At 44.5% G+C, this 27,044-nt stretch overlaps 1 protein-coding gene across 8 annotated transcripts in view; it reads left to right on the top strand.

Annotated features, from left to right (window-relative positions):
* Positions 1 to 27,044, top strand: part of NFIX (nuclear factor I X) — a 237,736-nt gene that overhangs the window by 192,015 nt on the left and 18,677 nt on the right. For 4 of the 8 annotated variants that reach the window (XM_033173015.1, XM_033173019.1, XM_033173018.1 and 1 more), the window contains 6 exons: positions 9,216 to 9,278; positions 9,738 to 9,812; positions 12,033 to 12,153; positions 12,709 to 12,845; positions 20,734 to 20,856; positions 25,334 to 25,506. In XM_033173015.1, the coding sequence (XP_033028906.1) occupies positions 9,216 to 9,278; positions 9,738 to 9,812; positions 12,033 to 12,153; positions 12,709 to 12,845; positions 20,734 to 20,856; positions 25,334 to 25,506 (692 nt within the window). The remainder of the gene's footprint in view (positions 1 to 9,215; positions 9,279 to 9,737; positions 9,813 to 12,032; positions 12,154 to 12,708; positions 12,846 to 20,733; positions 20,857 to 25,333; positions 25,507 to 27,044) is intronic. The other 4 variants (XM_033173017.1, XM_033173020.1, XM_033173021.1 and 1 more) reach the window with 3 other exon arrangements.

Here is a 27,044-nt window from a genome sequence, read left to right as displayed (position 1 = left end):
ATGTGCAAACCATATACCCCTAACCATGGTTTGTTTGGCCACCTCACCCTAGTTGCTCACCAAACCAAAAAGGCACGAGGCAAAAGCAGCTGGGAAACAAAACAAATTTTGGAGAAACAAGCCATGGTTTTTTTTGCCAGCCTGGGCTCCTTTGAAGGAAGCTGTGGTATATTAATTTAATAAATATAAATAGTATTTGATTGTCTATGGGATAACTCATGCAATAGCTAGAGTTTGTTAAGCAAAACATAGGTTAGCATTATGTGCAAATCAGGCCATTGTGAACATCAGGGAAGATGCCAAAGCCTTATTTAAATCTTCTGAGAACTGCGTCCCATTATATTTAAAAATATGTCTGTACCTATGGATGGCAGCTGTATCATGTCTAAAGAACTGTCAAAATATACCTGGGCCAGAAAGATCAATACACCATTTGCAGAGTTACTATCAGAATTTCCCCTAGCATGCATTTAAGCACCTTTTCTCTTTTGTTGAATAAACAGTGATGTATAAAACCATGTTGTGCTATCACTCTGAAGTGGAACAAGTAGAAACCCATGAGTAAGTTGGCCACAAGATCTTAGTCATTCTTTGCATTTTGATATCTGGAAGCATATAAGGAAATTATGCACTATATTGCATTATTGAAATGGTGTTTTAGAGTTTTTTGCTTTTGTGTGAGCTGCCTTGGGAAAGGCGCCAGGGTTCTTGCTGTGAAGGCCCTAAACATATTTCAAATAAATATTTGAATAAATTTCCTTCCAAGATGGATGCACAATTGCATTTAGCAGTGAGTGGTCCCGAGACTGTATCTTTGTTCTTTAAAATCTGGTGTGAAAAGCTGTCCTCAAGTAAGAATGCTTTCTCACTTTTCTATTCTCTATATGTCTCATTTATAGAAACAGACAGACATTTATATTTATAAAATGCCATTCTATGCAAGTCCAATATTGTGGCAAAGTACTGCAAATTACTTTGGCCAACAAGTATCTAAGATTCATCACGGACTATTCTCACAATTCAAAGGCAAATATTTTTAGCCATTTTCCACCTGATGTCTTGTATGTTTTAGGAAACAAAAGCACTGAAGTAATGCTGGAAGTGGTGCTTAGAGATCAGTAGCCAATATTTTCCCTACAAAACTAAGGGTTTGCTTAAAGCAACATGAAATAGTCCAAAGATTGCATGTGCCTACTTCCAGCCTCCATCTCTGTGAGGCCCTAATTCAGTGTGAACTCTATTCCAGAGAGGTTATCCATGTGTGCCATTTTGGCTTTCAGATATGAAAATGTTTTCAGGTCCTCTTTACTTCAGAAGGGGCTAGGAGTGCTCAGTGTGCCAGAACACTCAGTGCCTAGTATTACGAAACAGCCCTGAAGAGATGGGCAAGCTATGATCTGTAGGATTGTTCATGACAGAAACTTTTCAGTTTTGAGTGGTTGGTGGGGAATAGCAAACAATTGACAGCAGGTTTATCCTTAGCAATAAGGAAAGATGCATATGGGTGATGGTTTGGCATGCGTGAGCAGCTCTTTGGTACTTGGATTTTAGCTAAATTTCATCTGCCCAAAGTGAAGGCACTTTCTGCCACAGGTGTGCATTTGCTGCCTTTATATGTTGGGGAAGATGTGGAACTGGAGAAGACGAAATGCAGACATTTAATAGGGAATTGTCAGTATAGTCTGGAGCTTGTGTGGGCGTGAGGAAGATAATACTTGTGATATCTCTTCCTTGTGCACCTCTTACTCATGAGCTAAGAGTTCTTCCAGGGTGTTGCAATGAAACTTTGCAACTTTGCCAAGACAGCTAGTCAGTTTAAGGAGAAACTGAGATAGGGCGTTAGGTTTGCAGTATACCAAAGGCCAAACAGATAGGCACCTTGCAACAAAGGCACACAACTGCCAATCCCTCTGGCTCTAATGCTGTGGTTCTCAAAAGGCTGTGGCAGGAGAGGATGGCAAGTGTGGCAGGAAGATTCAAGGACAATCAAAGAAACATTTAAACATTTCAGTGTAGTAGAATATAGTAGAGTATACATTTTTAATTTTTTTATTTGCAGAATATGTAGCTGCATTGCTTTTTTTTACTTTCTGGCTGTCCCATGATCATATTATAAAGTAGTTGTGTTCTGTGTTATAAATCAAGCACTGCTGGGAGTTGTTTATTTCTGTTTTCCAATATATTTCTTATCAATAACAAATTTGGTGTGGCGCAAGCAAATTTTTATTCTAAAAATGTGGGCCAGAGAAAACAGTTTGAGAACCACTGTTCCAATGGCTCCTTAAGCGCTAAGCAAAAACTTTCTCTATAACCAGGCCTTTGGCCTTTAACTATCTGTTCCTTTTTAGAGGTTGGTGGGGTGTTTTTAATGGATTTCTCTTTCCTTCTGGTTTTAATGCATCTGTGTGGGGTTTATCGTCTATTTGGTTGTCAGTTTCTTTGGGTTGCCCTGCGCAAGATAAAACGACTGACAAATTTAATAATTAATAATTATTTTAAAAATGCACAAAAAACAGCTAATATCTGACTGAAGACTCATGTGAAAAACGTGTCTGGTTCCTAGAACCTGCTGCTTTCATTCACTTTCTGACTGAAGCAATTAGTGATAATTTTCTAATCTTCTTTATCTGGACAAGGCTAACCACTTCCAGGAGTTTAGGGTGAAACTGAATCTCTTTCTTTCTCTCTCTCTGCCCCCTAAGGTCAGCTTTTTAGGTCATTTTAGAAGGTGGTGCTGCAGTGCCACTCCTGGCGAAGTAGCAAACAGGTGATGATGACCAGGCAAGAGCTCCATGGCAGCATGACATTCCCTGCCTAGATCAAGTCACCTTGCCCAGCTCATTGGGCAACTTTTAGGAGTCTCATAATAATAACTGTCTTTCCCAACCTTATTTGGAATATCCTACAGCCACATAATTGATGGCATCATATATTGGTTAGAGCTGTGATTTTTGTCACTGCCATTTGTTGAAGTTGTTTTTAGCATATTTTTCTGATGTTATTATTGTTAGCTGCTTCAAGAGCTATGCTGAGAAGCAGGTTTTTTGGGGTTTGTTTTTTTTAAAATCAGCCTTCCCAAAATAAATAAACAATACATTCTCTCAATCCTATTTTTCTCCTTGTTTCAGAAATAGAACTTCTGATTCCTGATTTCTTGCCTTGTCCTGCTCCCAACATCATCACTGTTGTTGTTGTTAATATTTATATGCCATCCTTCATCCAAACATGACCACAACATTAAAATACAAAATCAAAACACAAATTACATAATAACTTTAATCACTTGGGTTTTTCACAAATACCTTGAACATTATCTGTCACCTGTTGCACACAGACCACATTTCTTCTTTGCTTCAGAGTAGAGGTGTGTGGATATCACAGTTTCTGAGACTACCATGCATTGCAGTGCAGGATTGAACACCTAGCCACATTTTAAGGGGGGACAATAGCAGTGCTTTCCTCTGCTGCCCCCACAGCAAGATCTCTTCTCCCATCTATTGTGGAGATGATATCTTGCCATTGTCGCTGAGTGAAAAGTCACTTGTGTGAATATTGATCAATGGCCAAAACGGTGCTTGTGACGGATTTTTTTATGCGATCCCAAGGGAAGGCTTTTCAATCTGTGTTATTGAGGCAACAAACTACGTTGCAATATGCACAGTACATTTCGTTAGATGGAGATGACACTCCACCTAAGAAATTATGATGTCTGAAGCTGACCTAAAGCAGCACGGGTATCTGAAGTGCGTTTTGCCTGTTTCCTTCTTCAAGTTCTCTGCTCTGCTGCAACATTTCTTTAAACTGGAAAGAAAAACAAAATCATGATTTATTAATTCTGAAGCAAACCCCCGGTGCCTCTCTTGCGCGTAGTGTTTAAGAATTTATCTTCTATCTGTCCCTGGGCTAAGCAAAGCCACGCTCCTCCGTCCGATTGCCGGTTGCCTGCTGCCGGCGTTGGGGGAGCAGTCCTAGCCGCCAGCACTAAAATGGCTGCCAAGTTTTAAAATGGCTGCCAGCAGTCGCAAGGCCGAAAGGGAACAGTGTGCCTCGGCCAACTTTGAAAGGGAAGGGAGAAGGGGTGGGGGGAAGAGAGAGAACCAACTCTGAAATATTTCCTTAGTGCTTCCCCAGCTGTTGCAGAGTATGAGGCACATTTCCTGGCTTCTTTTTGCTTTGCTTTGGCTCCGATAGAGGTAAACTTGCAGTGTTGTTGACATAGGTAACCTGAGTTCTGCAGCTAGCCTTGCTGCGCCAAGTCTGGACAGGAAAGGGATGGGCTGGTTAACTCTTTGGAGGTCTTAGGCCTCGTTTGCGTGGTGAGCACAGGTGGTCTTACAGCACAGGTTTGAGGGGCTCAAAAATTAAGGACAGCAAAGCTATTTGAGGTACCATAAACATTTCCTCTTGTATTTTACCTGTCCAGGTACTTCTCTTTTTCTGTCACTTGCTGAATTGTCAATAAACCAAGATAAATGTTTATTTCAAGATGCCTAGAAATCTGCTAGGTAGGCCGTGCCCACACCACTGTTTGTGGGTGCTTGGCAAGATACAAGATGCAAATCAGATCTTCCATTTAGAGGAAAATAGGGTGGCGCAGTGGTCTAAACCACAGAGCCTAGGGCTTGCCGATCAGAAGGTTGGCAATTGGATTCCTCGCGGCGGGGTGAGCTCCTGTTGCTCAGTCCCTGCTCCTGCCAACCTAGCCGTTCGAAAGCACATCAAGTGCAAGTAGATAAATAGGTATCGCTCCAGCAGGAAGGTAAATGGTGTTTCCATGCACTGCTCTGGTTCACCAGAAGCGACTTAGCCATGCTGGCCACATGGCCCGGAAGCTGTCTGCGGACAAACGCCGCCTCCCTCGGCCTATAGAGTGAGATGAGCGCCACAACCCCAGAGTCGTCCGTGACTGGACTTAACGGTCAGGGGTCCCTTTACCTTTAGGGCATGTTTTTGACCCTCATGGTTAAAGAGGAAAGGGATTTTTATCCTAACCAAGAGGGATATTTTTTCAATCAGCAGAGGAATGGGTTGGGAATGTGTTTTCTATTTTGGACACTGGGAAGAAATGAGTCTTTAGCCAACTAGGTCTAGGATTCCTAGATACCATTTAGCATGGAGTTTCTTGAAGAAAAGAATGCAGGCATGGTCTGCTTCTGCCGCCATAGCAAGTTGAAGACAGGATGAGTTCCATCTGCAAAAATATTCCTTTCAAAGCAGGCATGACAGGCTAGGAACTCTATGTTAGATGGCATCTGGAAACTAGGTAGTATTCAAAAAACTACAGGAACAAACCCATACACTTCAACTTTGGATTCATTCTGGTTTACATGGATTTGAATCCCCACTCAAACACTAGAGATGGGTTGGGAGGTGGAAATAATTTTGGAATACTTTGATAGTTGCTACGAAAGCCTGTTTAAAGCTCGTTAAAGCGTTATCAGTGTTACAGGATCTTGATAGTTAGCCATACTTACAGTGTCCACCCCCACCCTCATGTATCTGTGCATCATTTGTGCTGCATCTTCTTTCTTAGGTTCATATCTTTGTAAGGCGATTTCAAAATTTCTCCATTGCTGCGCACCTAGTACTGTAAATCATTGTAACTCCTTTTCACTTCACATGCATTATAGTTCTATAATTCTTACAGTAGTCCTGTAAGGAAGGTCAGTATTATTATCCTCATATTGTAAAAAGGGGTGCTGAGTCAGAGAAAGTGGCCAACCTAATGGAATATACACATTACTCTTGCTCCAGTGCACTCCCCCTGCTGCTTGAAGTCAAGTACACATGATGTTAGCCACAATCCATATGTATTCTATAGTTTCTCGAGAAATACTCTGGCTTGATACATTTTCCTTCAAACCAGCTTTCATCTAACTTGAAAATGCAAGCTGCAGATAAGGTGAGATGTGTACACTTCAGGCAGCCATTGTGCATGGGCAGCTGGCAGCTTCCTTGGAACAGGATTTTCAGCGGGTTGCGGGTGAGGGGAAACAAAATCAGGCAATGCACATTAGGTGAAGACGTTCCCACCCCCTCCCTGGTGTGTACAGCAATGTTCAAATGTGACTTAAACCGCAGCTGGGGTAGGGGGAGCAAGCTCACTGCATTTTAAGCCACTAATGTACGCATACCTAGTGAGCTCATGGTAGAAAGAGAGTCAAACCAGGCACTTGCTGAGTTATAGTGCAGTCTTTTAGCTGCTGTAGATTCCAGCTCACCTGGCTGATTAAAAACCACTGATTTGAAGGGCTTTTCCTTTCTTGTCAAGTGCTCTCTCTAGAATTTGGCATTTCAGTGTGCTCGTGCAATACCTCTGGCACCTATTGACCAAGGAGGACAAACTCTTTTGCTTCCATCCTTGGGGTTCTTTGAGGCTTGAGAGGCATTAGCTGGTAAATGAAACCTTCAGGGAAAGTCGTTCTTAAGTGGTAGTGAGGCCTTGGAAAAAGTGTGTGTGTGTCTAAAAGGACAAGCCAGTAAATAGCACAGCGATTTGTGGGGACAGAACAATGGAAGCCCTTGAAGTTCTGCAAAGGGAGCAGAAGCTGAAGATCTGCATGCTCCAGAGGAAGCCCATCACATTCTCTGTGTATATATACCCCCATGCCCCCTTCTGATATAATAAGGAGGTGGCTTCCATGTTTGCATGGATGTGATGGGTGGTCCCACTTATTAAACAGAGTCAGAGTAAACCCAACAGACAGTTTAGGGCTCACCCAGACTTTACAGCTCAGTTGGAGCAAACGTCAATTGCGCAACACTGCTCAGCCCCAGTTTTCCAGGCACAAGCCAAGCAGAAGTGTAGACAAACCCTTAGCCCTCAACTCTTATATCCTGAACCTAAATAATCCCTGCCCTGAAACAAGCCAACTCTTAATACCTAGTTGCACATTATAACATTGGGTCTTTAAATGTTATCCAGTCACATGGGAAGTGAGGGTTGATGGGCTGCAATTAAAAGTGAAAAAAGGATTTGCAAATGAGGGTGCTGAAACTTTCCCGCTCCTGCTTATCACCCCCTAATTTGTCCCTCAAGGTGATTTTCTCAAGCCTAGGTCCGTTTTGATAGAGGAGCCAAGCTGGGGGGAATCACATCAGGTGACAAACTGCAGGGAGGTAACAAGGAACAGTGGAGAATTTGCAATCTGTTTGCTTTTTCATTTGCATTCTCCTCTCTGTCTTCTGTATGAATGGGGCAGACCCACATTTAGTCTGCCACTATTGCATGTAGTTTTGACCTTCGTGCATCATATTCCATCACTTAAGTGCTTCTAGGCAGAGGGAGGTCTTTATAACATTCAGTCTGTTCGTCTGTTGATCTGTTGACAGTTTAAACCAGGGTTTCCCAAACTTGGGTCTCCAGCTGTTCTTGGACTACAATTCCCATCATCCCTGACCACTGGTCCTGCTACTTAGGGATAATACCTATGTGAGGAATAAGCACAGAGCCATCCAGGATAGTATGTGTGTGCATATTTAAAAAAATTAATAGCATCCATAAGTAAAAGGTAAAGGGACCCCTGACCATTAGGTCCAGTCGTGGGCGACTCTGGGTTGCAGCACTCATCTTGCTTTGCTGGCCGAGAGAGGCGACGTTTGTCCGCAGACAGCTTCTGGGTCATGTGGCCAGCATGACAAAGCCGCTTCTGGCAAACCAGAGCAGCACACGGAAACGCCGTTTACCTTCCCGCCAGAGTGGTACCTATTTATCTACTTGCACTTGACGTGCTTTCGAACGGCTAGGTTGGCAGGAACAGGGACTGAACATCAGGAGCTCACCCTGTCACGGGAATTCGAACCGCCAACCTTCTGATTGGCAAGCCCTAGGCTCTGTGGTTTAGACCACAGCGCCACCTGTGTCCCTTAATAGCAGCCATAGGGGCACCAAATTGGATTGGGACTGCAGCACTGGTATGGTATTTGCATGTTTTTCCCCAAGGGGCAAATAGCAGCTTCAGGAAAGGAGAGGGAGAATTTAATTAGGACAATAGAACTGGTGTTGAGGTGTGTGTGGAATTAAACACATGGCAGGAAATGCCATGTATGTTTCTGAGCACAATTCAAAGTGTTGCTGCTGACCTTTAAAGCCCTAAACGGCCTTGGCCCAGTATACCTGAAGGAGCATCTCCACCCCCATCACTCAGCCCAGACACTCAGGTCCTCCTCTGAGGGTCTTCTGGCAGTTCCCTCACTGCAAGAAGTGAGGTTACAGGGAACCAGACAGAGGGCCTTCTCAGTAGTGGCACCCTCCCTGACATCCTTCAGGTGTCAAGGAGATAAAGAAGTACACAACTTTTAGAATACATCTAAAAGTTGGTGTTTCATGTTTTAAGATATGCTATAAGCTGTCCAGAGTGGTTGGGGAAACCCAGACAGATAGGCAGGGTATAAATATAAATATTACTATTACTACTACTACCACTACCACCTCTACTACTACTACTACTACTACTACTACTACTAGGCTGTCCCCTGCCTAGGCACAACCACCAACTGTGTTACCAAATTAACCTTCATCCTTCAGATTTTGTAGTATGCCTGTAGACAAGGAAGAAGGAACGATCTCATAGGTTGTGTCAGGCCAGAGATGCCTGCAGAACAAGAAACAAGCTTGGCAGAATAGACCCCAGTATTAGGCAGGTGAGGTGTCCTGCCTCAGGAAGCAGGTTTGGCAGTGCTATTAAAAGGCAAGCAAAATGTCAGTTATTTAGTTTGTTATATTTTTAGAACCATGACAGGGGTGCAGGGGTGCCATTTGAAATTTTCTGCCTCAGTCACAAAAATACATTCAGCATTTCTGAAACCTAGTAACGAACAAATCCAGATGGCTCCTTTGAGTGAGCAGTGCCATACTCTTCAGCAGTGGGTGAAAACAATCCCAGGTACCGGTAATCTGATGGAGGAAGGAGCACGGGCTTCCTTCTTGGTAATCTTGTAGGGTTGGCATGGAAACAAGAACCCTCTATTTCGTCCTCCTGTCCTGTAGCATCATATCAAAGGGCCTCTCTGATTATGGCAATCAGTTGTTTAAAAACAGCCAGGTCTCCTGGCCATTTCCAGTGAAACATTATTTGTCGCTTAGCTTTTTTGGAGCAGCCTTTCTATTGGAGTGAAGTGGTGCAAGATGCCCACACAGCGCCCGTTACTGCCCGTCATCTTCTGTTCTCTGTTCCAACCATCTCCTGATGTCAGTTTTTGCTTCTGTGTTTCAGAATCCGGACAATCAGACAATTCAAACCAGCAAGGAGATGCGGACATCAAACCACTGCCCAATGGTGAGTGAACTCCTGCCCAGGATTCAGATTCCCTGGTCACTTCTCCTGACTATTTGTCTCCTCGCACAGAAGCCTTTTATTTCTCCCCTCCCCTCCCATGCCCATTTGTGAGGCCAGGTTGGGGTGGGTGGCAGGTGCTGCTGCGAATCAGAGGTCTTCACCATCTGGTTTGGAATCATTCCCTTCATATTTGAGAAATAAATGTAGCAGATTGAGACCTAAAAGGGGTGCTGAGATTTGATTAACGGATATGGCCAGATCTGAGAGCGGGAGCCCTGGACTCAGATGAGAAGCACTGGAGAAATGGAATTCAGAGTTGACCTAGAAGGGAGATTGCAAACTAGACCCACTTTCTGTCCAATTATGCTATAGCAAGCCACCTCCAGCCTCTTGTTGCCTACCCCTGTTCTCATTCCATTTTGTCCTCATGACCCAGTGCCTCTCTTCTTCTCTTTGCAGGGCATTTGACTTTCCAGGACTGTTTTGTGACATCGGGTGTCTGGAATGTTACGGAGCTGGTGAGAGTGTCACAGAGTAAGTCAGAGCAACTGAAACTTCTGGGTTGCTGTGGTGTTCCTAAGGGGATCAGAATTCAGAGAGACCTGTGCATGTGACCTCTGCAGCAGTAGCCTCATCCTTTCCTCACTTTCTTAGCTTTCAAACTTGTTGCACAGTGTACTGTGACATCTCTGACTATGACTGGGCTGCCTTTCCAAATGGTTCTGTGGTCTTGTTGCTCCATGGTCTTGTTGTGGTCTTGTTGTTCCATGGAAGCTGGATTTGATGAAGTGAAAGCTTGTGGAGTCAGATTTGAGAAATTGCTAAGATGGACACCCTCCACATTCATGCTCTTTTTAAGGAGTTATGAATGCAAGACTCTTTCTCCTGATCACGGTCTTGCCCTCAGCAGCAGCACAGCCTCATCCCTTCTCCTACTTAGCGCATTTACATTAGATGCACATTAAAGGAGCAGGAAAAGGAAGCATCCCAATTACATGTTGAATGTGGTGTAAAAATAGGGGCTCTTTCCCTTCTCGGGTTTCAACACCTGGAAAGGTTGACATTGTCACAAAAAGCTTTTGTCTCACTTGCTCTGTGGGTCCAACATGGATTCTAAGAGTACTTCCCAACCGAAAGGTTTATTAGTCTCAGGAAACAGAGTGCCAATCCTCACAAGGATAGAAGCTAGTCCAAATGACAGAGCCAGCCCTACCCTTTAGCAGAGTAATGATTTTATTTTTTTACCATCATTAAGGTTGCCATTTCAACTTTCTATATCAGGCACTAGAATGCATAGCTGTCAACTTTTTCCTTTTTTTAAGGGAAATTCCCTTATTCCGAATAGGATTCCTCGCAAGAAAAGGGAAAAGTTGACAGCTATGTAGAATGTGCCTGCAAATAGGCCAGCAGGATCAGTACAGGAGGCACAAAATGACAAGAACCAGTGCCGGCAGTGCCCAATCCTAGCAAGGGATTCTTTGAGGTTCTTCTCATTCCTATTATTGGTACCATTTCTAGGGAGGCTGATGTGTAGGACCATCATAGGACCTCCTTCACAGCTTTAAGTCCAGTTGAGGTAGTTGATCCCAAATATTGCCAGAATTAATATGAGCATTTTGTGTCTCTCCTGGTTATTATTATTTTAGGCTATTTTCATTGGTTGCATTAGAAGTTTTTGGTTTGTTCATCGTTTTACAGATGGGTTGGAAAGTTTTAGAAAGCAGGCTTTCAAGTTCTCCCCTTCGCTAGAAGGGAAACAGACACTCAGTTTCCAAGTTACCTAACCAAGTGTTGACTTATTTAGCACCATATAGTGCCAACCCAGTAGTGCTCTCTTTGGGCAATAAATTTAGTAACCAGAACCTGCTTACACTTTTATCTTTTCCCTTTCCTTGTGTGCCATTATCTTTCAATCCGCTGCCTTTCTCTTTGGCAGTTTCCTGCACTCAGTACCTTCAGCTACTGGCATGCTACTACAGTCAGGGCTGCAATGTGCATATCTCTCAGCAGTGCTATTTTTCTAGAAAAGGAGGCACCAGGACTCACTATGAACCCTCCCTTGTTCTCAGAATGACCGGAACTGAGTTCCAGCAGCCGGAACTGAGTTCCAGCAAGTTCTGGCTGGAAAAAGCAAAAACCCCTGTCTAGCAAGCCATTTGCTGATCTGACTGCTGATCTCCTGTTTCCCAAAGCATGGGGAAAGCAACCAATGAGATCCATGCTGTCCAGCTTCCTTGCACTATGGCCCCTTGCTGAAAGCTGTCATACCATGACAGTGTCAGGACTTTTACTGGATGCACATTGCAATAGCTGGTTTGCCTTTCAAGGGTGGAATCAGTTCTAGAGTACAGATGTTGGCATCTTGAAGTTAGCAAACTGCCTGAGCAACACCTCAGCAGAGCGCCCTGGCCTGGTTTCCATGTAACAGTTCTCTTAGAGGAAATAGACTGTTTTTGTAATTCCTGATGCTGGAGTCAGCAAATGTCTCTGGTTGCCAAAAACTAATGACTGAGATAACAGCACCGAGAGATGGAACTTCTTCAAGCCTGGTGACATCTGCCTTCATTCTGCAGAGCACATGCTAGTAGCCAGAATTGTCTCTAACTGGCCTTGCCAATATTAGACCAAACCAAACCACCTTTAATACCTTCATTCAAGAAGATGACAGCTACTGATTTAGGAAGTCAGTTTGACATTTTGTTTCTCGCTTGATGCCGATCCTCCAGTCTCTGAGTTTTTCCTCTCATTCTTCAGCTCCTGTTGCCACAGCGTCTGGTCCAAATTTCTCACTGGCTGACCTCGAGAGTCCCAGTTACTACAACATCAATCAAGTGGCTCTTGGTAGACGGTCAATAACATCTCCACCTTCTAGCAGGTATGTCTCCCCACAACTGCTGGAGGGCCTCAGCCTTGGAAGCAAATGATTCCTCTTTTACCAGTGTCCTCTCTCAGTCAGTCCCATTGTGAAGGATGCCAGGGCAGGCAGCAGAAGGACTCTCTACTGTTGTAAACCTATACAGTGGTACCTCGGGTTACATATGCTTCAGGTTACATACTCCGCTCACCCAGAAATAACGCTTCAGGTTAAGAACTTTGTTTCAGGATAAGAACAGAAATTGTGCTCTGGCGGTGCAGCGGGAGGCCCCATTAGCTAAAGTGGTGCTTCAGGTTAAGAACAGTTTCAGGTTAAGAATGGACCTCTGGAATGAATTAAGTACATAACCAGAGGTACCACTGTACTTTCCAAAACCACAGGTCACTGTGGAATAAAAGAAAACAGCTGCATGCCCTTCCTGGTCTTGATAAGAATTAACCCCTCCGAACAAGAAAGCCCAGGCTCTGGAGGAGGAAGGCCTTCCTCAGCTGGTACCCAATTTCATCACTCAATGTTGCTTATGGTCTTCCCTTCTGTGGTCTCTTCCCATTGCAGTTCCACCAAGCGGCCCAAGTCGATAGATGACAGCGAGATGGAGAGCCCTGTAGACGACGTGTTCTACCCTGGGACAGGGCGGTCCCCAGCAGCTGGCAGCAGCCAGTCCAGTGGGTGGCCCAACGATGTGGATGCAGGTAGGGGGCACCAACTTTGCACCCCCCCCCCCAGTTCACATAGATCTTGATGGGAAACTAAAGCAGAAGAGACTGAGCTGCCCTCTGGCCTTCATGTACTTAACACTCTTCATGTACCGTATAGGCTGCACAAATTCCTTTCACAGAAGCAAGGACCTCCTGTTGTAAATTTCGTTCCTCCAACACAGTGGTCACCTTTAGAGATAATGCCTTAGGTTTGTGAGGCAGGATTTAAAAGGAACATAGGCAGATTCTAGTCTCTTCTGACACATGTTCCTTGAGGTATTGTAGGCTGCTGCAATTTTTGGTCCTGATACTCAGAGTTTTCCTCTGCAGCTCCTGAGACATTTTGCAGAAAGTGCAGTCCAAGTGGTAGCTGTGTTAAGGATTTGAAGGAACTGTGTTTGGACTGCTACCTACAGATTCCACAGACTGGAAAGAACATTTCAGAGGAGCAGAGATACACCGGTAGTTGCTTACGACAGGCATGGGGTGTAACTCTTTAATAGACGAATCCTCAATGCAGGATTAGAGGGGAGCCAGACCTAAAATAAGAAATGAGGTGAAATAGGGTGGGGATGAGACACAAGGATAGAATGACAAAAAGAGAACCCAGGACCAGCAAAGCTGTGGCCTGAGACCAAGGGGTATGGATCCAAGCACAGTAGTTGGATGCTAAGACACTGTAAGCCCTGAAACAAGCCTAGGATTCTGGAGCATGGAAAGAAGGGACCAGTGGGGCTGTTCAGTAAAGCGTTCTAGCATGCAGGCACAATAGAGCAAAGAGGTAAATTGCACACATTGAACACAGAGATCTTCACATTTGCATGTTGTTTGCATAGAGCATAATACAATGTAGTATAGATCTGCAGTACAGAGAATATGATTTCTAAATGTTCCCTGTGTCATGAGTTGTTGGGAGTAAAATGTTTAAGCAGGAAATCTACACTGATGCCAGAGAAGATGCTAGCTTGTAGATGCCAAGCGGAGGTTGTGAGTGACAGCATGTATTTGTTTGTTGTGTGCATGAGGAGGTCTTTGTGAATAAGGAGGAAAGGGGTTAATAAGGAGGAAGGCAGCTTGGGTGCAGGTTTGTGAGAATGGAGGGGATGCTACATGGAGTCTGTTGGGAAGAGGCTTTGCTGAGATGCAGCAGCCTCTGAGGTGAGGCACAGCAACTGTTTGTACTGGGATTGCTTACTCAGTGCTGGGAATCAGCTGCCCTTAGGCTGGAGCATAACAGCAATCTGTTTATCCAGGGATTCCTTGTTGCAGGCAGGCTTGGGATTCAGATACTTCTGGGATAGGATGCTGCTGCTGTTGAATTGCTATGTGGAAACAGAGCTCTCTATTTGGAGACCAAAATCCAAGAAGCAGAATATAATTAAAAACCAAAATGCTTAAACGGATGTGATAGAATGGATGGAAAAGAAAGGGATGGGGGATGAGATCAACACCCATAGCCCAGCAGGGGAGCATAGTTCAGCTCATTTGAGACCCCTTTGTCAATTCCTAGTCTTTCTAACTAAGGGACTTCAGATGCCAGAGCTTGACACGGTCTGCACCTGAGACTTGAGAGAGCTGAATTCAGTTCATGCTAATCAGGAGGTGGTTGCAACGCTTTGTCTGTATCCTGTTTTCTTGACTGACACACAAACCCTTTGCTATCATTTTGAAATAGCAGTTTTCTGACATGGCTCGTGTCATTCTCTAGTTAGGGCATTTGTGTGCTTGCTTGGTGATATTTTTCTCTGCATTCCCAATGAGATCATTTGCCCATTTCGAAATGTGGAAATAAAAAATGATTGACAAATTCAAACTTCTTTACTAAGTTGAAATTCGCTTTGGAAGTATCGCCAACGTTCATGACTGTCTGTGGTGAGAGTGACTAGTGTGAGCAGGTTATACCCGCTTCAGTTAGCTAACAAAATTCCTTCCCATGCCAATCATTTCTTCAAATTCCTGTCCACCAGTCGCAGGGATGATTGTAAATCTGTGGTACCCTGGGGGGAAAGAAGGAAATTGGTTTCAGAATAAAACACCTCTTACCCTGGCCTTTTCCATTGGTCTTTCTTTCATCCTTTTTATGTTAGCAATAAAAACCTGACCCCGTTACGCATCTGCTTATCAGCATTCTTAGCTAATGACAAAGAGACATATATTCTTATGGTACCTGCTACCCATACCTTGCTAGCAAGTCAGATGTCTGAGGAGAAAGGGGCCTCGCAGCTGTGTATATTTGAGGAAATGCTCTTGCCTGAAAATTTTTAGGGTAGGCTATACATTAGATAGCTATGAAGTAGTTTGTGGACATTGCACAATTGCTGCAGGAACTAAGCCACTGCGCATCTTTGGAGAGCTAACTGAAATTACCATAGAGGCTTCCAAGAACAAGAAAGAACAGTACCTGGTAAAATCTACCTACCCCCCGCCCCACCAGCACACTCACACTTGTAGAATTCCTAGCGTTTGACATTGCGAAAAGCATAACTCGGATCCAAATGCGCCAGCAAATGGTCTATGGCGGGGCCAGGAGAGGTAGGAGATGTAGGCCCACTCCTGCCTAGTAATAGAAAGTGAATGACAGGAGATGCACATCTTCTTTTGAGAGGGAGCCTTGAAGAAGATGGCCTTTGCTTGGAAACACAAAAACAACAACTGCAAAGACTTAGTGAAATGGGTTGCTAATTCTCAGTGTTTGGCTGCCAGATTTGGAGCCAAGAAGCAATTTACCCTCCGGTCCGGGTAGGAAGTGAATGGAGGGCTTTTTCCATTTGCCTTCCCAGGCACATGTCTTCTTGAGCCAGTTGCTCTCCAAGCACCTTCTGCACTGCACCTGCTCTCTGTTTGCAGCGCATTTGATAGGATAGGATTGTGCAGTGGAACTGTGGGGAGTGAATGTACTTTGCACCTGGGGGCTGCTCTAGATTAGGCTTTTAGTTATGCATTTGTAATCCTGTCACATCATCCTGTGCTGCGCTTAGATGATATGATCCCAAAGGTGTCTCCTCCCCCTTAGAAGCCTCAAGGCTGTGGAACAGGTTGTATTCATATGCATTCCCCCTCTTTCTCTCTCTCCTCTCCCCCCCCTCCTCCTTTGTCTTGTTGAGTTTTGTTCCCAGCCATCTCAACAAATCGCCAATTAAGCAGCGCAGCTGCAGGGCTTGTGTGAACAGCTGGAGAGACCATCCAGCCGTCTGACAGGGACAGGTGTTCACAGCTGGCTGGCAGCCCCCCTCCCCATCCCTGTGCTCAGGTATCAGGTGTTAGGCAGCTGGCATGAGATAACAGGCTGGGGGCTTTTCTCTCCCAGGCCCCCTTGCCTGCTGCTGAAGTGCCAGATTGTGCTGGATTACAGAAGCAGCAGCAAACATGAAAACCATGGCCCATCTCCCTTAGCGGCAGTATAGCAGCTCCCACCATTCAAAGGGTGTGTCGCTGGTTTGCTTGTTGTACACACATTGGGATGTTTTTTTTTGTAATTGACAGCCCTGTTTACCGGATGGCTGTATGCTTCTGGACAGCAAATTCAGGGTCAGCCCACAGCACTACAAGAATAGGCGCACACTCCAAGGAAATTAATTAGTGAGTAATTAGTTGGAGACTTGAGGTGAAGTTCTAAGCGCTGACACCTCGACTCTGACACTACATAGTACTCCACACCCTAATTTAATTCTCGGTGTTCTAGTCAAAGATGGCTGCAGACACAACCGCCTGTGTGGTTATTAAGGAGCCACTGGATCAATTGTTGTCTCAGGGCAGAAGCATCAAAGACCAAGCAACAGCCTTTTTTTGGTCTGGGCAATATCCTTTTCCAGTGGGACCTGCAACAAAATGTTGTAGCACAGAGTGCTCCACTTCAGAGTTCTAGCCAGGTAGCCATGCTGTTTTCCAGGATACTGCATTTCCACATACACACTTCTGTATGTGCCCCCCACCCCCAAACAGTCCTGTAGTCCTGTGTTCAGTCCTCATTCGAGTATTCCCCCCTCCTCTGTTTTCAATTGGTTTGTTTGTTTGTTTGTTTGTTTGTTTGTTTGTTGTTTCTACTGCCACAATCTTTGGGATTTCCAGGAGTGTGCTAATATCTGGAGCTCTTGTGGCTGATGCTGTTTTGACTACAAAAGGATACACATTCAGAAAACTGGTTCGTCATTAGCATACAGAAAACTGGAAAATTGCTGGGGGTCTCTGCAGAACAGTTAACATATGTTTTTTTAAGAAATAATGCACATGCAGAACTTGCATTTTACTAAACTTCCCTGCCCCCATTGACATTGTTATCGAAAACTGCCAGCAGCATATTATGAAATAAACTGGCCCAGGCCAGGCGTCTAAGAAATCCCCTTTAACTAGTAATTTTTTCCTGGGGGAACAGTATTCTGCACCAGTGTTCTACTGTGAAAATTATGAGCCCTAGGTCAAATCAGCCTCAGTCTCTGTTGTCCGAAAAAGATAAAACAAGTGATGGGCCACATACAGGTACTGAAAATTTCACCACCTTTCCACAGGGCACTGGTGGTCTGCATACCATCATTTGAGAAACTCTGGTGTGTAGGATGTAATTCTGCTGAAGCAGTTAGAAAAGGAGAGAAAGCATGAAGCGGCTTGGGGTGGGTGGGGTGGGAATCAGAGACATAATAATAGTTAACTCTACTAAGAAAAATGAACAAGGAGTATTGTGGCACCTTAAAGACTAACCAACATATTATGGCAAGCTTTCATGGACTACAGTTCACTTCATCAGATGCATCTGTTGAAGTGGACTGTGGTCAGTGAAATCTAATAGCACAATAAATTTCTTAGCTTAAGACACCTAGTCCTCTAGGAAAGATAAGCACAAGCTAACATGCCAGCCTGTTGGACAAGGAATTTGATTCACCGGGAGACTTGTGCCGGTGACCAGGGCCGTCTCGTCCATAGGGGCTGGTGGCGCGCCGCGCCAGGGCGCCAGGCCCCCCAGGGGCACCCCTGTGAGCCCGCCAGCATACCGGGCGCCCCCTCCCCAACCTGCCCCCGCCCCCACGGGCGGGCGGGCTGAAAGCCGCCGCCCTCGCCTCCCGGAGCCCCAGCTGGAGCGCTGGAAGGGCGCCAAAGCCCCGCGCCGCTCCAGTGCCACGCCCCTCATCCCCCACTCGCCCCCCCCCCTCCCGAAGGGCGGCCAGCGTGGGAGGGAGGTGGGCGGATGAGGTGGCACGCCGGGGGTGCCGAGGGATCGCCGCGCCACGGCGGCCGATCCCTCTAAGACGGCCCTGCCGGTGACAGTGGTATATATTGAAGTAAGACATACTCAAGCTAAAAATAAGACAATGAGAGGATTCTGTTCGCTGAACAGCTGCCCTTGAGAGGGCAGGTAATATGTGGAACCTTAGGAGCAGGAGCGGAAACATTCTGGATTTTATTGCCCAAACTGCTCAGCATTTTTGCTTTTGAAATGGCACATCTCACCCTTTGAATCCAGACATTTGTGAACCACAAGTATTTATTTATTTTTAATTGCCTTCTACTCACATGGATTTCTTAAAAAAAAGTTTTTAAATAAAAAATAGATACTAGGGGTTGTCTTTGTCTATTTACATTCTAGTTGCTGAGGTCTTTTTCTGAATAGTGTCACCTGCTCATTTGTTTCTTTGTATGCTTGTTTCTGTTGCGTTTCTGTCACTGGCAAACACATTTTTATAGCGGTACCCAGGTATTTAAACAGAGCTACTTAGATGGAGATGTGCATGTGTGTTTGTGGCTGCCACAAGTTCTTACTGGATTTTACCACATGAGCTTTAACTCCTCAGCACTTGCATGTCCCTGGAAAATATAGAGCCTTTCTTCTCCAACAATGCCCTACCATTTCAACAATCTCTTCCTATTTTGCTGCTGTTATTAAGTCACAGGGGACCAGTTTGTACATCCTTATCAGAATGTGCCCTGTGCGCCAAGTTTGACAGCTAGATGGGGTTGCCCACTTGTCAATCTCATGTCGTCACATGACTGACAGAGCACCCACATTGTTAAAACCCCTTGCACTTTGCAAATCCACTTTTAAGCCCCCAGTCATCCCTATTTTCCCATTGCAGAGCTAGTACCAATTTCAGCTTTAGATCTGGAAAACGGAGGAGGATTAAAAATCTCATTGCATCGGAACCACTCACAACTGGAGCTCCCGGCAGCAGCTTTCAGGTTTTAAAAATTAAGATATTGGGAGATCTGACCATGGAACTCTTGCATCTCATGTAGTTTGGCCCTTAACTCTTGTTAAAAACAAGGGGTACATACTCATTAATTTTAAAAAAAATAAAATTACTAAGCCTGATTCCGGACTAGCCAAAGTACTCTGGTTCTCTGAATGTAACCTGCAGTCTGCATATACGTAAGTCCCAGAGGAAGTAGCCTGGACTTCAAGATATAGCCCACAGCCTGTATGCTCTCCTTGTACTGATTTCATGACAGGTTTTAGCAGGATTTCCCTTGCCCATAGTTGTATATCATATTTCTGTGCTAAGCATGTACAAGTGCTGAAAGATCACTTTGGGCTGGGAAGATTCAGGATGCGCCTTCTTGTTCTCTTCCTTTCCACCCAGGACTAGGAGGTCTGCTATGTAGAATGGCAGAGTGGGGAACCTTGGGCTTCTGTGGCCTCTTTTTGCTTTGTTTCTAAGGGCCTGCACAGCCACACCGTATCTCCCAAGAGGAAGAAAGCCTGTGAGTCTTGGGGTTGAGGACATCAAAGGTGGCACTTTGCTCTCTGGCTTCCCACCTGTAGCATGTACTGTTTCTCACTGCAAAGGAGGGCAGTTTGAGTCTGCACATTCATTGAAATACGGCTGATTTAGAAGCAGTGTGCATATCATTCAGATTATGCAATTGGTTCTGTGTTGTTTTGGAAGGGGGAAATGGTTTGAGAGCTCCTGAAAAATACATCAGGATAAGATCACAACTTGTGCAACCAGTGAGGAAACAGCAGGAGTCATTTCTGAAAATTGATCCGTTTGGAAAAGATAGATCCCTTGTGAGTTACTAAAACATCCTTGTATTTCTGGGTTTGCAGGCAGTTCTAATAACACCCAAGTGGCAGGTCTGTGGGCCTTACTCTCACAGAACTGCAGGGCGAGAGTGAGGCTTCAGTTACCTCTGAGCATACCTTCAGAGGAGGAGGGACAATTGTCATGCAGATGAGCATTCTGGCAAACATAGATTTCATTCCCATTATAAATCTAACTTTAAACCTGCGTGGAAATACCCTGAAACAGGTCTTTCAAAGCACTAGTAAACACTCTGCACAGATTAGTTCACATTGCTCAGATTACAGAGTGACGCAAGTGAGGTGCACCACCATCTCACCTGTGCCTGTAGGAAAGGGATAGTTTTGCAGCAATGGGAGGCCAAAGAAGGAAACCAACCCTTTTCAAGGGGAAGGAAAACCGTGGTGATCTAGTGGGATCAGCAAGCAAGCAATTTATTTGCTCCCTGGTCTGTCATTCCAGGCTCCCTACAGATAGTTAAAGTTTAGCTCTTAGTACATGTTAAGTGCTGTAGAAATAATATGATGACTATGTCTTTGCATATACCACTTCTGCAACACATATTGGAATCTGACTGTTTCAGCGGAGTTATTATACCGTGAGCGGGTAGCTTTTATGCAGGTTAGATGTACCATACACACCAACTGCTTCTTAGACCTGTTCACTGGCAGGCAGAGAGAGACACAAGAAATTCAAAGCAGCCATTGCCCACACACTCTTTCCCATAGACCTGCAACAGCTGAATCCTGGCAAAGGGGACCTATTCAGACTGTGAGCTGGTCCACAAGAGTGAATGAAAGAGCACGGCTAAATACTAATAATCCATCTTTCCATCTGTTAAACCATGCACTTTCTCCCTGATTCCTTGCCAGGACCGGCTTCTTTAAAGAAGTCAGGGAAGCTGGATTTCTGCAGTGCCCTGTCCTCCCACACCACCTCCCCGAGAATGGCTTTCACCCATCACCCGCTGCCTGTCCTAGCAGGAGTCAGACCAGGTGAGAACAAAGCCATTTTCTTAGGGGGGGAATGGATGGATTGTGGGCAAGGGTGGGGAGGCAAGGGACAGAGCTGTCTCCCTGAAAGGGCATGTCAGAGTTCTCAGCCATGTCGGTTCTGGCAATGGTCTCCTGCTTTCTCTCTCTCTCTCTCTCTCTCTCTCCTCTCTCGTTCTTTCATTTTCCTGCTTTCTCTTTTCTGCTGCCGAGGCAGCTTAACACGAGGACTGTATAAATGCATCCTGGAAGACCGATCATTGTGGTGGGATGGGGTTTTCACCAAGTTGTCTTGCTCCATTAATCCGGATCGGCTTGGGCAACATCGAGTCAGAGATGACCGTAGTGGACTAGATGTTCTGGTTTGACATACGGCAGTTTCGTATGCTTCTATGAGAACCCTATGGAAAAAGAGTGTCCAGAATTAATTGGGTTTAGATTTAAATATCTGTAAAAACACACGTAGAACATCCATTGGGGTATTAAATATGAAATTCTAACAGGCACCAATGTAGCACATCAAGGTACACTCAGGTTTGTATGTTGCATTCCCCCCCCCCCCGCAAATTAACTTTCTAACCCCAGATTAAAACAACAACTGGCATGGAGTTGTAAGCCCCACTGAAGGGAAGGTGACTTAGGCAAGTTTTCAGTACCTTTCTTAGAAATCTATATTTTCAAAGCAAAAATTACTTGCAGTGTATTCTAAGTGTCTGCTTAGAGGCTGATTTGCCGCACTAATTTCACGTCCAAAATTTATTTATTTACTTACTTACTTACTTACTTTAGTTATTTATACACCACCCTTCAGTGAAACTTTCCCAGGCTGCCTTTACAATTAAAAATAGAAATACAGTAACGCAACAAAATATAAAATGTATGCAGTAAAAATGACAGCAATAACATGCAAAGCAGCAGATGGCAGAGTAGCATAAAGACTGTTCATTGCTAGCATGTGGATGGTCATATATGTAGGAATAACTTTTTTGAATTGTCTAGATCGGCAACGACCAATTCCATAGCAGCTCTTGTATGTTTTATGCATTTTAGGAGGGTGCTGTGATTTGTGTTTGAATGGTGGGTTTATGTAATGTAATGTTTAGTTGTGCCGTAGTGTATGTTGCACAGGACTGGTGTGTGTGCGTGTGTGTGTGTGTGTGTGTGTGTAGAGAGAGAGAGTGGAAGGTTTATCAGAATAGGATGGCAGCACCTCTTAGTGTGAAGTGGTCAGGCAAGTAACAGTGTAAGCAGGTTTAACTAGACTACCCTGAAGCTGCACATCCAACCCTAAGACATTTTTTAATTGCCTGCCTTTTTACACCTCAGATCTTGCCTTGGATTTCAGGGATGTTTTGCACAAGGCTCAGTCTTACTGCAAACATACCATCAGTTGTGTGTGAACTCGTAAAATGATAACGGTGGTAGAACATTACTGTGGTGATGATCTAACTGCAGCAGTGATATAACCAGATTGATTTCTCTCGTTTCCTCCTTCTCTCAGACACCAGAGGCGCATTTTACTTAATAGGGCAAGATTAGATAAAATGAGATTAATTCAATCCCACATGGAGGCAGTTGCTGTACCAGCACTTCAGAACAAGGGGAGTGGGATATTGCCTTTGACCTGGTTGCTGCTGGACAGCACATTTCCTCCTCCTCCTTCTGAACACGCAGGAGTGACTCGAAGGAATGTAGCAGTGTGTGAAATTGTCAGTATAGCTTTTAAAAAGCTTCTGGACAGCAGAAAGTCACTGATTCTATTTGCAGAAATACTCAAACACAACACTCAGAAAATATTTATTTTAAAAAACCCCAATATTTTAAAGCCATAAAAATAATTTATGAAATAGTACAAAACATACATTTTAAAAAAAACAAAACCAAAGAATGCATTAAACATTGGGCCATGGAATTTTTGGGGAAAGACTCGGGGAATGAGTTGTCAGCAGAAACTAAGGGCCAGACTTCCCTTTATGCAGAGGATCCAGTATGGTACGGAATTCCCCAAGTTGTTCTCTTTTAATGAAATGCAGCTTGGGGGGGGCTACCAGTTTAGCTGAGCAACAATGTCCTCCCCCATCCCATTTTCCAAATAAAAAATGTCCCCCAGCTACTGTATGATTGGAGAATGAGTTAAAACACCTTCCGTCAGCATTTCATTGAAAAAGAAAATGTTGGGTGAAACAGTCACATAATTTTTGTATAACAATGAAGCTTGAACTGAAGCACATATGTAGTTTGGTGGATCTCCCTGTGCAGAGAATTGGCCAGTAAGCACACCCTGCCTTGTTCTCTAGCAGTTATCACCCTCTGAGATGTTGAAACATTTTTTTTGTTCCCAATCCCTGGAGTTCTCCCACCACTGTTTGCTCAACCACCTTGCACAGGACTGGCAAGTTTGAAATTGGCTTTAATTGCCTAACAATTACAATCCTATACATGCCTACTCAGAAGTAAATCCAGGTGTGGAATCTGCTTCCAGGTAAGTGTGTATAGGATTGCAGCTTAAATTGTATATGATTCCCAGAAGTATTTTTAAAAGATTGCAGGAGACAATCCAGCTGTAATGATACTCGCACTGTTGTGACAGGACAAATCTTTTCCCTAGTCCTTTCAGTCAACCCTTTGGAGCTGTTTTGTCGTAACATCTCATGGGAACTGCTGATGAGCAACTGCAGAATGCTCAGTAGAGGATAAATTTGTTTTAAACAGATTTAGACACTGAATTTGGCATTTCTGACCTGATGGCCATGCTCCTATTGGACTGCCTCTTGCATCAAGCACCCACTTGCAACTGAGCTGCTTGTGCATTTTCAGTAGTTTTCCTTTCTAACATCTGACTAATTATATGCACAATTATACACAAAAATATGTAATTATGCATACAATATGTATAAAGAGTCAGACTTCATTTCTGCAGGATAATTTTTGTGTGTGTGTGTGCATACATATACACATATGTATACAATATACAACATATACATATACAATACAATGTGTATAATATGCAATAAATGTTTGTATTTCTAGCAGAACTGATAAAGAATTAACTCGCTTTTCATTGTGATCAAGGAGCGACACAAGAATTAGAAAAGATTCATGCAGATAAGCTCAACACCAAGATTTTCAAAAATTGCATCCCCAAGCTGAGATTTCTCATGAACAGATCCCTAGTTTTATGCTGCTGCTTTTTTCATTGATGTTCTCCCTAATCACCTTTGAGAGCAGCCTTCATTGGCTGAGTTTTGTTGCAATTCCTTTGTTCAATTTAAAATAATATTAATCATGCCACCTTTCATTTTAGCCCATTCCATCTTACTTTGCATTTAGCTGCCACAGAGAACAAGTTTTCTGCCATGGTTCTACCTGCCCAATGCAGCCAGCAGCCAGTTATTCTGTGTAACTGCCTTGCTATCATCCGTATTCCCTGTTCCACCATCTGTCTAGTTGTGTATCAGTGTGTAGGAGGAACTTCAGCCACACAGGAGAGTCAATCCCCAGTCCACAACAGCTGGTTCCTTTGCTGACTCCCCTTCCCCATTTCCATGTTAGTTACTAATGTTCCAGTTATTCCCAAGGAGAGGAATATGTCTTGCCCTTTTGCCCTCGTGTGCTTGGGGAAAAGTTAGGTGTTATTGTCATTATTTATTTGTAAAGTGCCTCCAATGTACAATGCAATGCAAGTGGAATAAGACAAGTCTTGTCCTAATGAGCTAATAATCTTAAATTAGATGCGGGGAGGAGGAGGGGAAACAATGAGGGCGTAAAAGGATGGGAGAGGGCATGGTAATTGTAGATGAATATTTTAAAATGTAGCTCCCTGTGCTTGTACTTTGTTTTGATGACAGGTGGTGATGGCATTGATTAAAACCAGTGTGTAAAAAAATATAGATTTAAGGCAAAGTATATGTCACAAAAATGATGGGGGATACATGCACATAAGCAAAGGTACGCCCCTCAATGACTGGTGTGTGTGTGATATATATATATATATATATATATAGAGAGAGAGAGAGAGAGAGAGAGAGAGCGAAACAGACAGAGACACAAACACACTTATTGCATGCTTATAGGTAAACATGCATGGATGTGGAAGACACACAAGATGCGTAACACACATGGGTGTGTGGCATGCCCTGCTCAGATCCCTCTGCATCTGCTTTCACATCTTTGCAAATAAATTCTCACCCACCTGTGCTCTTGTGAAAAAAGAGCAGTTTCCTCACCCTGCCAGGGTTGAGGGAACCCTCAATTCCAACAAATGAGGTCAAAATGGCACCCCTTCCCCTTATAGCAAGGATGTTGGGGTGGGTGTTTCTGTTGAGGTGTAAGCATCAGTTGGGCTGTGTAGAATGGAAGCAGCATGGCATGGGGTTGTTACTGACATCTCTTTCTGTCCCCCCTTCCCTCTCTCTCTGTCTCTCTCTGTCTGTCTGTCTCTCTCTCTCTGCTTCTGTCCAACTGTCCTTACACTCTCCAGGAAGCCCCCGTGCCACAGCCTCGGCCCTGCACTTCCCATCAACCTCCATCATCCAGTCCAGCCCCTACTTCACACACCCGACCATCCGCTACCACCACCACCACGGCCAGGACTCGCTGAAGGAATTTGTGCAGTTTGTATGCTCGGACGGCTCAGGCCAGGGCTCCGGGCAGGTAAGAGCCATGCACCTCAGCCCAGGGATGCCGGCCTGTCCAAGCAGAAACCCCCACCCTACAAACCTTCTCCACCTCCTACCCCTCTCTGTCTTCCCTCCCTCCTCTGCCTGTCTGCCTGTCTGCCTGCTTGCCTAGGGCACATGGAAGTCAGTAGCACAGGAGTCGGGATTACGAAGGCCTGTGGGTCTGGAAGAAACGGGGTCTTTTTTTCTCGAAGGAACAGACACTGGCTTGCTTGGCAGCTGACATTGGCCTCTGAAAATAGACAGGGTTCCAAGTTACAACGTTCAGGCTAGGGAGAACTGCCCTGAGGGCACCAAGGATATTGGAGCTTGCTTTGGAGGGTGGATAAGAGGAATATAATTTATTCAGAAGACGGGCTTCTTTTCTGCTTGTCATTTCGCCTTGTGAGGGACATGACCTCCAAAGGGAGGGCACATGTCTGTATGGCCCAGACAGGCTTTTCCCCCTGTTGCCCCATTTTCTTGCCCTCTCCTATCTGCCACCTTCTTTTCATAGGATATCTTTCTGAAGGGCTTTGAGTGTTCTAAAACCTGGAGTATTCTGGATTCAATGGTACAGGAGGGGATCCCAGAGGGCTGTACTGAGCACATTCTAGAATGTGGAACCTCTGTGGAATTGGTGAAGGTTACAGAGTGGCAGGATTCAGAGATGTCAGGTCTTGCAGCATTGTCAGAGGGCAGAAGAATTCATGTACCTAGAAGATGGAACTTTTCAGTGCACCATGGGCTTCAGAAAGTGGGACCTTCTGAGATGAAGGTTTGAAATCTACCTCGAGTACTTGGTTCGTACTAGGAAATATGCTTTAGGTGATAAGTTTCACCTCAGAGGTAGTCAAAGGGAGCCCCTGACCTGGCATGTGAGGAAGCAGGATTGCGATGAGAGGCAGTATTCCTCCCACATCCTGTAATGCATCAGCCCAGGGCAAGTTTTGCGGGCTAAGAAGAATATTGGAAGAGAAATGTTCTTCATCTTTAAACCTCCTTTGAATGAAGATATTGGACCAGAGTTGCTTCCATACTAGACCTCTGCTTTACCATCATTTCCTAGAAGTGAAATTGAAACTGAACTGCCAAACGGTATACTATAATGTTAACCAGCAATGCCCTTTCCTATGACCAAGATTCTTCTATAATGCTATTTATGCACAAGTCAGTCACACTGAGCAGATGTTCCCCTATAATGCTAATTAAAAGTATCATCCTTGTATACTTTGCCCATTTTATCACTTCCTGTTTGGTGGTGAATTGCCCCATAATTAATCAGCTCCCATTTCCTGCAGAGTAAGTGTGCTTTAAAATACTTGTTTCCTTCTGTTTCCCCCCTCTCCTTTTCTTTGCTTTATAGCAGAATAGCAACATTTTGCCCTCAGAAAGAAAGAAAAAAAAACAATGCAAGTAAATCAGTAGTGTAACACACACACACACACACACACACAGGAAACAGAAGCTGAGTAAAGGGATAGTTCCTTACTATCCCACAGCTGCACTGAACACAAAGCAATGACTGAATCT

This window comes from Lacerta agilis, chromosome 16, assembly GCF_009819535.1.
Source record: "Lacerta agilis isolate rLacAgi1 chromosome 16, rLacAgi1.pri, whole genome shotgun sequence".
Taxonomy (NCBI): domain Eukaryota; kingdom Metazoa; phylum Chordata; class Lepidosauria; order Squamata; family Lacertidae; genus Lacerta; species Lacerta agilis.
This window is presented reverse-complemented; position numbering and strand designations above follow the sequence as displayed.